The 12,600-nt window shown below is 48.7% G+C and overlaps 2 protein-coding genes across 3 annotated transcripts in view; one reads left to right on the top strand and one right to left on the bottom strand.

Annotated features, from left to right (window-relative positions):
• Positions 1-1,186: 1,186 nt before the first annotated feature.
• TOMM34 (translocase of outer mitochondrial membrane 34) lies at positions 1,187-5,442 on the bottom strand. The gene is made up of 7 exons (XM_033075332.1): positions 5,327-5,442; positions 5,130-5,229; positions 4,881-5,033; positions 4,112-4,272; positions 3,701-3,845; positions 2,954-3,080; positions 1,187-2,232 (listed from the first exon to the last, which is right to left on the bottom strand). Exons 1-7 carry the CDS (start codon positions 5,439-5,441, stop codon positions 2,134-2,136), a joined length of 900 nt encoding a protein of 299 aa, XP_032931223.1. The 5' UTR covers position 5,442; the 3' UTR covers positions 1,187-2,133.
• Positions 5,443-5,512: 70 nt separating this feature from the next.
• Positions 5,513-12,600, top strand: part of STK4 (serine/threonine kinase 4) — a 47,187-nt gene continuing 40,099 nt past the window's right edge. For both annotated transcript variants that reach the window (XM_033075004.1, XM_033075005.1), the window contains exons 1-6: positions 5,513-5,618; positions 8,370-8,450; positions 9,291-9,419; positions 11,232-11,346; positions 11,853-12,017; positions 12,392-12,559. In XM_033075004.1, coding sequence (XP_032930895.1) covers positions 5,587-5,618; positions 8,370-8,450; positions 9,291-9,419; positions 11,232-11,346; positions 11,853-12,017; positions 12,392-12,559 — 690 coding nt within the window. In that variant the 5' untranslated portion in view covers positions 5,513-5,586. The remainder of the gene's footprint in view (positions 5,619-8,369; positions 8,451-9,290; positions 9,420-11,231; positions 11,347-11,852; positions 12,018-12,391; positions 12,560-12,600) is intronic.

Genomic DNA, 12,600 nt, shown 5'->3' on the forward strand with positions numbered 1-12,600 from the left:
CAGAGTAGCTCCCTGGCTGCTGTCCTTGGTGCAGGCTGAGGGTCCAGGGAGTTGAGGCAGCAATGCAAATGAGCCTGGAGGCTGCAGGCTGGAAGAGCTGCTGTTTGAATGGGGCAGATGAAGCTGTGTCCCTGTGACAAACCCCCTCTCTTGCCCTGTGGCCAGCACTCCCTTTGCCCACCTGGAAAGTGTCCTGCACAGACAGCAGCACCTCAGCAGGAGCAGAAGTGACCCTGAGCTTGCAGTAGTGTCATTGCTGTGCAAGACCTTTGTGCACCAGGTGCTATTGCTGGGGAAATCTTTGGTATCAGGCCTAAAACTGCTGTTGGGAGGGGAAGGAGAGGGTGACTGCTGCTGCCTAGGGGTGCTGTCATGAGCTGCTGCTGAACAGTGCCGGTATCTGCCACTCGGGTGACAGCAGGGCTGCCAAAAGCTCTTGGTAGCTCTTCAAGTGAAGGCAGTCCTACTCCTGGATTCTGTGACCTTTCTGTGCTTATCTGTGTGCTGCTATGTGCTTCCCCACCCTGAAATCCATCACAGCTGCTAAGAGCTTGGGCAAGGGCTGGCTGTGGGATCAATGGAGCTGCTAGGCTTAGAAGCAGGGAGGGAGTGAATGGAGGAATTTGTGCCCCTCAGGGAGGACTTGTTCCAAGCCCTGACCCATTACAGCTGATGGAGTACAGCCCTGGGACCTACAAAAAGCTGTTTAATGTCAGCCTAAGGTAAGAAGTCTTTGTCTTCAATGGCATTAGAGGGATTGCTCTCTAAATTAATTCAGTGGGGTACCTGAAATACTGCTGGGAGGGACAAAGTGGGAATTAAATAGTTTTGAACCCTGACCAAGGGCTAGCTTCTGCCTCCTGGTCTGTATTATGAGCTGGATTAGGTCTAGCATTGCCCAGCATCTTAGGAGCTGAGGCAGAGTCCAAGGCTGAGCAATGGCTGGAAACCCTGAAGCAGTGCTGGGCTCTCCTTGGCATGCCTTTCCCAGCCCCATGTCCCTGCAGCTGTAGGCTTCCTGCTGCTCTGAACTCTAACTTTAATGGCCACTATGAGCAGAGTCACAGTCTGAAAGAGCAAGGCACTGTGCACTGCCTGAAGTCCTTTGACAAACAGAAGGGACAGTATGAAGTGGTCAAACAAGTGCTTCCCTTCCCCTATTCCATCCATCACAAAAAACACAGGCTAGAGTGAAAATAGCATGGCTTTAATGAGAAAAGGATTTAACAGCTTCGAAGTAACTCCAAGTATCTCTATCTACCATTTAAATCAGTGCCATCAATACCAGAGAAGGAGAAAGTCAAACATGCATTGAAGTAGTAAGCCAGACCTCAGCTGGGGTGTTACTGCATATTTTTCCCCCTGTAACACCCCACAGCAACTGCTCCAAAAGGCACAGAGGAGCTAAAGTGTTTTATTAAAAAAAAAAAAAAAACCAAAAAAAAACAAGACACAAAACCATTGCAAAATTCCCAAGCACCCAGAATCTGAAAGAACAGTGCACAGTGTAACAAGGCAGAATTAACTTGCTGCTATTTTCTTAAATGTGCAGAATAATTAAAGAAAGCTGCTACTGTAAACATCTGCCCAGCCACACGAAGCAGCAGAACCCAGCTGAGGGCCAGCAGGCATCAAGGACGAGAGGGAACAAGCTTGACCCTGTGCAAGTAACTGGGCCCCTGTCACAAAGAGGGTATGTGGTGCTCTGGCAACTACAGCAGTTCTTGCAGCGTCTTTCTTTCAGTCATAGCAGCACAAATGCAGCAAAACTGTCACCTGAATATGGACTAAAACCCCTCTGCAGCTCTTCAGACAGGAACAGCCACTTCCTGTGCATCTTAGCCAACATGTAAAGAGTCCCTGAGGCCAATAGTTAGAGGCAAGTTGACTTCAACCAGGAAAATTAACCTAAATGCCTCTTAGGGAGGGGCATTAAAGCTATGCATGATCATAGAGCTAGCTTAACAGAGTTTGATACAGATTATGTCTTAACAATCATTTTGCTGGTACAGAACCTCTTAGATCTCAGCAGCACTGGAAGAGAGATTTCAACACCAATCCTGTATCGACAGCAGAAGGGAGAAAGCTTTCCTCTGCAGTGGGAAAGAAAGCTTTCCTTGTTGCTTGGTTACTCTAGGCTCTGTTCAGCTCCTGCAGTAATCTCAGTGCAGCTGTGTTCTTTGGTTCAGTTTTCAACAAGCTCTTGATGTCGGCAATACTTGATTTGTAATCCTAGAGAGGGTGTGTTTGAAGGGTTAGTGCATTAAAAGGGCAGTCTAAGGCAGAACTACTGCTCAGTAACAAAGCACAATTAAGCCTGTGACTCCCTCTCTGTAACTGCTCAAGCACTGACATTGATGTAGCTGTTCTAAAACATGCTCCAACTGCGGCTGAGAAGATAATTTCATCACTCAAGCGTGTTCTGAGTCCACCACCAATGCAATATGTACTCCAGAATTCCCCATGAGACAAAAAAGATGAAGCTCAACAACTGTGGTGAGCAGGGAAGTTGTGACAGGGGAGGTTTGGGTTGGGTATTAGGAGGGTGGCTGGGCAGTGGAACAGGCTCCCCAGGGCTGGGGTCAGAGCACCAAGGCTGACAGAATCAGAAAAGTGTTTGGATAACATGCTCAGGCCCAGGGTGTCATTGTGGGGGTGGTGCTGTGCAGGGTCAGCAGCTGGAATTGAGGATCCCTGTGGGCTCTTTCCAACTCAGCAAAGTCTGTGATTCTGTGAAAAACAGTTGCCTTCAGCATCTCTAGAAACAGGACTTGATGCTAACAAACTCATGTGATTCAAACAGCAAAGTGTGATGTCTGACTCTTAGTCCTTAAAGGCTGATGGCAGATGTTGTCTAGCACAGAAACAAGCCCTAAAGGGTAGCTCTGGCTCTGATCATGCATCAACAGCCATCTAGTCCTAGCCTAAAGCCCTTCAGAAACTCCTGACTTACCTTCAGTTCTTTAAGTGCTTGAGCACGCCTGTAGAGTGCCTTAACATTCTCAGGATCTAACTTCAGAGCTTCGGTGCAGTCCTGTGCTGCTTCCTTGTATTGCTTCAGGTTCAGGTAACAGAGAGCTCTGCAACACACACAGCTGCTTAGAGACCTTTGGCAGCATCAGACAGAGCTGCCAGTGCAGCACAAAGCTGGACTCCAAAACCATCCTCATTGCTATGCCATCTTACTTATTGAGCTCCAGTTTGTTTCACTTACAGGGAGGAAAAATAGCAAATGGTTTTTTTCAAAGAAACAAAAATAAAGGTGTTTAGAGCAGGTTGCTCTAAAGCTAAAGAACCTGCACTGGCACTTTGAGGATGCAGGTTCCTGCCTCTGCCAGTGCAGCATATGCTCTGCTTGCTACAACTGCCTTAGAAGTACTCTGAGTGTTTAAGAACAGCAGTCTGCAGTTTGTGGTCTGTAGGAGAGCAAAGACTGCTCAACATACCCCAGACCTGTCAGACAAAGCAGTCAAGGGAGAAATCCCTTGGCAGCCCAGAGGGGAGTGTCCCCAAGGGGTTCTGTAGTACCTGATCAAAGAATGTTGTACAACAAGGGAGGCTGCACTTGGGGTGAACCTCAGGGGGTGGTTTTGTTTTATTCATTAGTTGGAGAGCAAACATTAAATAGTTCTGCCAGGAAGTACCATTGGTGGCTTTTATACAGAACAAAAAAGTAGTTGGGCAAAGAGCTGAACAGTACCTGTTGGTGTAAGTTGCACATTCCTTGTTGAGTTTTAAACTCTCACTGTACTTCTCAAGTGCTTTCTTATGATTTCCTTTCTTTACAAATTCATTTCCTTCTTCCTTAAGCTTTCTAGCTCTCTCCACGCCAGCAGCAGTCTCGTCTAGAAATGGTGTGAAAGGATACAGAACTCTATAAAACCAACAAGAACATCACAGCCTCACAGAAAACAAATATCCCCATACCAGAGGCAAGACATAGAGACATCAAAGGAACCAGAATCAACCGAAAAGGCTGCAGCAGAGCCAGAGTTGGGTTTTTCCAGGCCTGAGCCCTGGCTGCAGACACACCAAGCAGGTGTGGCAGCTGTCTTGTTCATCACCCTGGGGAGCTCCAGGGCTCTCAGCCAGCCCAAGGGCACGTTCCCACCTCGTTCTCCCTGTGGTGCAGTTGCAGGAGGAGTGTTTGCCCCAGGGGCCTGGGCAGAAGGAGTGCTCCACCTCATCTGGGAAGAAACAGGCACTGTGGGGATTGGTGGGAGCTTCTGACGCCAGTTCACACCATCCTTCTCCAGCAGGGCTTTAGTCATCCTGGAAGAGACAGCTCCCATCACCCTGGCTGTTGGCTGGATGGGCCACGCAGTAGCCAGCAGGGTCACTTTTAACCTGCCTTGTGTAACAAGAACAGCATCCCTCTGTCTCCTGATTTCTTTACATGCATCTCAGCTAGGTTCAGTCTACAGACAGGACATTTCAAAAAGATTATCTTCACACCAGCAGGGCTAAAAATACAACAGGACATGGGCTGTGACTGCTCAGGTGAGCAAGAGCCATGCATTTCATTCCTTGGTCTGGCAAGCCATGAACCAAAGCAGAGGGCACTATAAAGAGAACAGGACTATAGCAGCCTGTAAACACAGGGAGGCTTAAAGGACAGGGTACTGAACTTTAGCTTATTATTTCCTTTAAACCAGACATTGAGCAAAGCAAAAACAGTCCCACAGCAATCGCTCCCAGACCTGGAACCAGCACCTTGAAACAAGCCACAGGCACTGGCAGACACAGGGAGCACAGCCGGGCTTTGCCCCACTCGTGTGCCTGGGACCCAGCTCGGTGCTGCCGCGATGAGCACGGCTGCAGCAGCAGCTCCCAGCGCCGCATCCCCGCGCTCCCGCCGGGCACCGGGCACCGCTCCTCACCTGTTGACCCCATCGTGTGCCGCCTGCACGGAGCAATCCACCTGCAGCGCCGTCTTGTAGTCCACATAGGCCAGCGAGTACCGCTCCAGAGCCTCGTACGCCGCTGCCCGCCGCAGGAGGGGCTTGATGCCGAACGGGACCAGCTCCAGGGCGCTGCGGGAAGGCAGAGAGCGCCGTGAGCAGCGCGCTCCGGGGCTGCTCGGCCCGGGACCGAGCGTTCTCCCGGCCCCGCCGCCTGTCCCCGCTCACCTGGTGCAATCAGCCACGCACAGGCTGCAGGCGCCGTCCTTGAGGTGGCAGGCGGCGCGGTTGGCCAGCAGCACGCTGCGCTCCTCGGCGCTGGCATCCCCTGCGCGGGGCACACGCGGGGCAGCCGCGGATCAGCCGGGATCCAGAGCGCTGCCCCCGCCCGCTCGCTCGCTCGCCCGCCCCGGGTCGTGCCCTACCTGTGGCTTCCAGCTGCGCCAGCGCCCGCGAGTAGAGCTCGGCGGCCGGGCCGTACTGCCCGCGGCGGAACTCCTCGTTGCCGGCCCGGCGCAGCGCATCGGGGCACGCGGCCATCGCGCCGCCGCGCCCGGGAAGCCGCGCCCCTGCCGGCAGAGCGGGCGGGAGCTCCCGCTGGCATCCGGCGGCGGGCGGAAGCGGCGGCGGAGCGGTGCCATGGAGCAGTGACGGACGGACGGACCCGGCTGGCCGACAGAGCGCCATGGAGACGGTGCAGCTGCGGAACCCGCGCCGGTAAGCGCGGGGTGTGTCCCTGCCGGGGCCGGGGACGCTCCGGCCCGTGGCACCCGCCCTGCTGTCGGAGCGGGGCCGCGGGCGCGCCGAGCTCCGGCTCGCTCGGTTCTCCGGAGCCGCGGGGCTGTGGGCAGCAGTCCCGAGGCACCTGGCAGCGCTTTCGGGTCCCTGCGGGGCCAGCACCGCGCTCCGGTGGGGGAACAGCGCGAACGGGAGCGCTGGGAGCGGGCACTGCTGCGGGAGCTGCCGCCGGTACCGCGGCGTTCCAGGTGTGCTGGCCCGTGCCGGTGCGGTGACAAAGCCCCGGTCACTCGTTCTCCCGTCGCGTCTGTCCCTGGGTGAGTTTTGGGTTAGAGTTAGGGTTAGGGGGTCTGTGCCCCCGGTGCCGTGTCCGGGCGCGGTGCCCTGCCCTGGCACTGCCGCCAGCACACCAGGAACACCGAACACACCGGGCACACCGAACACACCGGGCGCACCGGACACACTGGGCACATTGGGCACACCAGGCACATCGAGCCTGGACCCTCGGGGGTGTCGGGGTGACCGCACATGGAGCCGTGAGTCCCCTGTCGGGCTGCGGGACAGAGATGGAGCTCAGCTTGAATGGACTGTCGGTGTCAGAACCCTGTCCATGTCAGAACCCTGCCGGTGTCAGAATCCTGTCGGTGTCAGAATCCAATCAGTGACAGAATCCAATCAGTGACAGAACCCTGTCGGTGTCAGAACCCTGTCGGTGTCAGAATCCCGTCGGTGACAGAATCCCGTCGGTGACAGAACCCTGTCGGTGACAGAACCCTGTCGGTGTCAGAACCCTGTCGGTGACAGAACCCTGTCGGTGACAGAATCCTATCAGTGGTTCGCAGCTGGGGCCCAGGCAGCGCTTGGGCAGCGAACAAAGGAAGCTGCAGGCGCTGGTCCCCAGTGGTATTGGCCCGTTTGGTTAAGCAGTGATGTATATTCTTTAAAAAAAAAAACCAAAAACCAAGGCACTCGGTTTTATTCTATAATTGCTTATGGCAGAGTTTACGGGCAGGTGATTAAGATTAGATCTGAACAGCAGCAGAGGTGAGATGGGGTTTGTGTTGCTGTGGTACAAACATGCAGGAGAGCGGCTGTGTCAGACAGCAGCGAGTGCGCTCTGTGGAACAGGACAGCATGAAGTGATTGGGCTCCTGCTCCATAGCAGGAATTAGGCTGCTCACTGCAAGTGAACCTAGTCTGGTTATTGTGTTTGAGGACATGAAAAGCCTTGTTTTTCCCTCCTTTTACACCAGTAGAATTAGGCCTTTAGCAAGAAGAATCTGCCTCTTGCGTCACCACTTTTTGGGCTCCTTGGAAATGGTGGTTTATGTGTTTTCTGGTGCATGTATTACTTGTTTGTCCCCTTTTCCCACTCCTTCTTCCCTCTCCGTTTTCACAGGGACAAGTAAATTCTGTTTAATGCTTATCTGAGCAGGGAAGCCAGCAGCTACTTTCAGTATTTCACCACTTCCTGAGTCTGCTTCTATATAATGTTTCCTCTGCTTCAGGAAGCCATTGTATGTGCTCCATGCGTGAGCTGCTCCTCCCATGTGGCTTTTGTACATAAACATAATAGCCAGGGATCGATGAATGGTTTTCCACTCTGTTTCTGAAGAAATTGGAGGAAAACGTTGTATATTTAATATAAAAATTAGTATTCCTGTGACCGGAGTCCTGATCTTCAGCAGCAGTTGTAAGAGCTTTCGGGAGTAATTTGCAGTTGCAGACAACCACGTGTGTTTTACTTTAAACACCAGTCAGTGCTAAAAACTCTGAGACTATTAAGTTTCTGTGTCTAAAAAACTTGTATGAGCTGGTTTAGGGAGCTTGGAGGGGGTTTTGTTGGCTGGTTTTTGTTTATTGTCGTTTCAGATTTTTTTTAGTTCATGTGAAAATGAAAGAGCGCTTGTTTGTGGGCTGTTGGATACTCTTACCACTGACAATAAAATACTGTTTTCAGACCTTTTTGTTATGTAGTCCTTAGCTGTTTCAGGAGGTTTGGTCAACAGCTTTCCAGTGTAGACTCAAACAAATATGATTGATCTTCTTGTTGCTTTGCTTTGTGCTTTTTTTGGATGTCCCTAAAAGCTGTGCTGGGGGAAAGGGGGGCCATGTGAAGAGTCACAGCACATGGCAGGTTTTTATTCCTAGAAATTATTTCAGCTAGCTCTTATTAGCAATACATTTAATAGGGATGGCATTAAGATCCTGATAGTCAGATACAGTTTCCTTTTTCCTGGTAGAATTTTCCTAGGATATGTCCAGGCCCATGAAGTTAAGATCTGAAGTTTTGTTGTTAAAAATGTACAGGTGAGAGCAGTATTGTCTTCTGCCTCCCATTAAATGTATTATACGCCCATTTTTTATGGCCTTGGTAGGTATCCTTCCATTCCAGATATTGAAATTTAGTAGATATGTTCAATGGCTTCAAGATCTGCCATGCTGAGATATGACCACCAGCACATAAATCCTGAAACTAATTTCTGCCAAGAGGAGCTGTCGATTTGTGTGCCTGCTCACATTCTATTCTTTCTAATTCCCAGTCCTTTTTTGCTATTGGATGCTAATAATATTGTCTCCTCCTCAGGTGGAATAAACTTACTTCATAATCAATTTACTTCATGCCAAACCTTTTGTATTCTTAAGTGGTGCTATTTATTCTCCTATTTCAGCAGAGCCCAAACTGCCATAACATTAAATGTAATAATTTCTCTCTCCTTACCTATACAGGCAGCTGAAGAAGTTAGATGAAGACAGTTTAACCAAACAACCTGAAGAAGTATTTGATGTCCTGGAGAAGCTTGGAGAAGGGTATGTGTTGTGTTCCAGGGGGCCAAATGTACATTTTTCTGGGAACACATCTGTGTAGAGGTGTGTTCAGTGGACTCTGATGTTTCAGTTTTGCCATGGTCCTGTTTCTGAAAGGTAGCTGCTGATACAGTGACAGTGTTTGGTTAATAACAGAATAAAGAATTTGTTTCCCAATCTTAATCCAAATAGCAGGTTATGTGTCAGCAGTAGGGAGTTAGAAAGTTCTTGAAAAATGCCAGCCTGGAGTTGGTAGAGCTCTGTGGGAACTCGAGAGATTTTGTAGTTCATCCCTGGTACCTCTTGTGGGGGATCTGCCTGGTAGAAGTGAACTTCAGTGGCACTGTGCCCTTTGGTGAGGCAGAGCAGCATGGGAACACTCCAGGAGTGACACGTTCACTGCCTTGAGCAGTTTGTTTGAAAAGACTGAGTTGTAAATCTGCCTGGCTGCTGTAAGTAAAGCAGCTGGAAATAAGAATGATAATATCTGACAGGAACAAGCAAACCTCTCTGACCAGATTTGTAGTTCTTACTGATGCTCAGCTTGCACTCTGTGCTGGAAAAAGAGAATTTTAGTTGTTGAATTAGTGCAAAAGGCTATTCCAGAGCTATGGTCAGTGTAATGATGGTGTGCTCTTTCCTCACTGTCTCACTCAGTGTGCTGACTTACTTGTATTGCAGTGTTTAGAAGTTAGTGGGCTGATAGTTTACATTAAAACACAAAATATTTTTAATAAAAGCATAGTTAATGTTTTACCTGATGGTTACACTTGCAAAAAGCAAAGTCATAACATTTGCATTTTGTTGCTGTTCTCAGTGTTCGTTTAATGTTTTGTTTTCTAGTTCTTATGGCAGCGTGTTCAAAGCCATCCATAAAGAAACGGGGCAAGTTGTTGCCATTAAACAAGTTCCTGTGGAATCTGACCTGCAAGAGATCATTAAAGAAATATCCATAATGCAGCAATGTGACAGGTAAGTGTGCACTGCAAAACCCTTTAATGGATGCAAGGAAAAATATCACCTGTGACATGGCATTAAATCAAATAAAAGCCACGATGTTGCCTTAAATGTTTTTTAAAAGGCTGGACTTGTACAATCAAGTTACCCCGTATCAACTGAGTCACCTTAGCTGGCCATTTGGGTAGTGCAAAGGTAAGACAGCAGAAATGTGGCTTGCAGCAGGAGAGAGCCCTGAGCTGAGTGGGTAACCCTGTACTTGCTGCCAGCTCTGCCCCAACCCGGTGCTTTTTGGGCAGTGGGAGCTTGGCTGTGTGCTGAGCAGCAACTCCTGTGCCCACAGGGCTGGTGGCTTCCCAGCAAGGCACAGAGAACTGCTAGAAGGAGGTTTTTTGTTTCTTTTTTCAAGGGCACGTGGGTGAGAGCCACTAACGCATGGCTGCTCTTGCATGTCCACGGCCTCGGTGCTGTCACTGCTCGGGTGGCAGGACTGTCCTTCCTGGTCCTGCTCTGCCTGGGCAGGCTGTGCTGCAGCACAAGCTGTCTGCTGAGCTGAGCATCCCCAGAATAACCTGCTGACAGCTCTGTGTGCTGATGGCTGTCCCCCTTGGTGCATGTTTCTATAGGATAAGATGCTGCAGTGATTTAGTGAAGAGCTTGTGGGTCGGGAAGATCCTCTCAAAGTCCAAGGCTGAAGGTTTAAAATACCCTGATTTCTTCTGGTGTTATGAATCTGGCCTTAGGAAACACAACTTTGAAGGGCTTCCTGCTTGGAAAACCATTTAAAATAAATTACATGAGCAGTATACAACTGTGGTCCAGTCACTTACTCTATTGCATTCCACTCTCCCTGTAGTTACATGAAGATGACTTAGGGGCAGGCAGCAGAGTGTATCTTGAAAATAAATTGTTCCTTGAAAATCTTACTGCATGACTTGAAATGCATTGCTACTTTCTCTTAAATCAAATATTAGCATTGTAAGGCCTAAAGTGAGACCTTGTAGTTGAGAGAGTGAATCACTGGAGCATCACATTTCCTGTTGAAGCATTAAGGGACAATGTGCAGTGTGACTGACTTGCTAGTTTGAAAGTTTTTTCATTAGAAAATGTTCAGCAGAGAATAGATTAAACACACTCTTGTTCCTTAGCTCCATTCCCATCAAATCAGGGACAGTCTTTCTGTTAGTTTCTGCTTTACCTTTTCCAGAGGACACGTGGTTTTTCTGAACAGTGTGCTTTACTAGGTTGTTTATTTTTTGGGCAGCCAGGGAGCTGACTGAGACAGTTTCTTAGGTTGTACTGAGATCCTAAAATATATCCTGGACTAAATGGAAGAGACAGCTGGGTTAATGTGGCAGTGAGGGAACATTTGCCTTAGTGAACATAATAGCTATTTTCCAACAAATTGTGGGCTTTATTTAATGTTTCCCTTTGTTTGCAAATATTCTGCAGCAGCTTTTCCAGGGACTGCTGTGGCCTATTTCCCATTCCCTCGTCCTGCCCCAGCACTGACCCTGCTGTAGCCTGGTTCAGGGAGCTGAACCAGACTGAAGGCTAATCGTTCTGTTTCCGTGGGATTTGTTGGACAGTTTAGCTCCCTGCAGTGACTTACTGGCAGGTCATATGAGCCCTGCTGTGGGATCAGGCTTGGCAGGACTGGGGAGCCCTGTGCACAATTCTGGGTGTTCTGTAATGCTTCTGATGTGTCAGTGGCACTTCAGCAGTGAGTTTCTAAAACATACTTAGGGTTTCTGCAGTGTGTTGTGCTTATTCAGTGATGCTGGTTGCTGGTGTTTGACCCTTTGTTTTATTCCTTTTTTTCCCTAGTCCTCATGTGGTGAAATACTATGGCAGCTATTTTAAGAACACAGACCTGTGGATAGTGATGGAATACTGCGGCGCTGGATCCGTGTCTGACATTATTCGATTACGAAATAAAACTGTAGGTCCTTTCTCCTTTCAGGGTATGGATGGGAATGTGGGTGTCCAGCAGCTCAAGGAAGCTGAGTACTTAGGGCATAATTCTCAGTGTTCAGTGCCTGACACAACCATTGGTCATAACCTGAGGTGTTCCTCTGAAAATGAGAAAACTGATTACACTGAGTTTTGGTTATCTGCATGATTTAATTGGTGGAGCAGGTTTTGGTGTATTGGCTTTCCTGAAAACCCAGATTGATTCCAAGTAAGACCCTACTTTGCCTTACTTTGGTTATTGCAGGGTGAGAATTACTAGTTGAGGAAGGGTTATGGATGTGAAATGTGGTAGTGTGAATATGTGTGCTGATTGTGATCTAATTCTGCTGTAAGTCACTAATTCCCCACTGATATGGAAACCTTTAGTGAAGGAATTAAGTAGCAATTAGTGAATCTCAGTAAAACACTGACCAAAGCACAACAGTGCTGTGTCTCAGCCTCTGGTATGTTGGCAGTAACTCTTCCCTTCTTCAGCTCACAGAGGAGGAAATTGCTACAATAGTGCAATCAACACTGAAAGGACTGGAGTACCTGCATTTTATGAGGAAAATACACAGGGACATCAAAGCTGGAAATATATTGCTAAATACAGAGGGACATGCTAAACTTGCTGATTTTGGAGTGGCAGGACAACTTACAGTAAGTAAAACCAGGGTGGCTGGGTTTATCTTTTTAACCTGTGTGTGATGGGGTTGTGGAGATTGACAAATTGTTCATAGCTGGTTTTTAGCACTTTGCATCAACATGAGATGCTAAACCAGCAGTGGATTAGAGTAGATCTTCCTCTGTAGAAGCTGTTGCAACTAAATAATGGTTTGCAATAGCATTTGCTGCTTTTTTTAGGATACTTTTAAATTCTGTGAGCATGTTTTAATTGTTCTTTGCCAACTTCCATATTCTTGTCTTGCTGAGTTGAATAATCTGCATGTGTGCAAGATAATTAGGGTGATAATTCATTAATGACTGTTTGTGGCTAATACAGTTGCCATTGTCTGGATCTTTACCCTTCTCAGGACACCATGGCAAAGCGGAACACAGTCATAGGGACCCCGTTCTGGATGGCTCCAGAGGTGATTCAGGAAATTGGGTATAATTGTGTGGCAGACATCTGGTCCCTGGGAATCACTGCAATAGAAATGGCTGAAGGAAAGCCACCCTATGCAGATATTCACCCCATGAGGGTAAGGATTTAAATATATTGCTATATGGAAAAGGTTTGATA

Source organism: Catharus ustulatus, chromosome 17 (assembly GCF_009819885.2).
Source record: "Catharus ustulatus isolate bCatUst1 chromosome 17, bCatUst1.pri.v2, whole genome shotgun sequence".
In the NCBI taxonomy this organism is placed as follows: Eukaryota; Metazoa; Chordata; class Aves; order Passeriformes; family Turdidae; genus Catharus; species Catharus ustulatus.

Coding starts and splice junctions, on each gene's coding strand:
- TOMM34 (XM_033075332.1), bottom strand. CDS start 5,441: ATGGCCGCGTGCCCCGATGCGCTGCGCCGGGCCGGCAACGAGGAGTTC. Junction 5,230..5,326: donor GGCGCAGCTGGAAGCCACAG/GTAGGGCACGAC, acceptor TGCCCCGCGCAG/GGGATGCCAGCGCCGAGGAG. Junction 3,081..3,700: donor TGTGCAACTTACACCAACAG/GTACTGTTCAGC, acceptor TGTGTGTTGCAG/AGCTCTCTGTTACCTGAACC.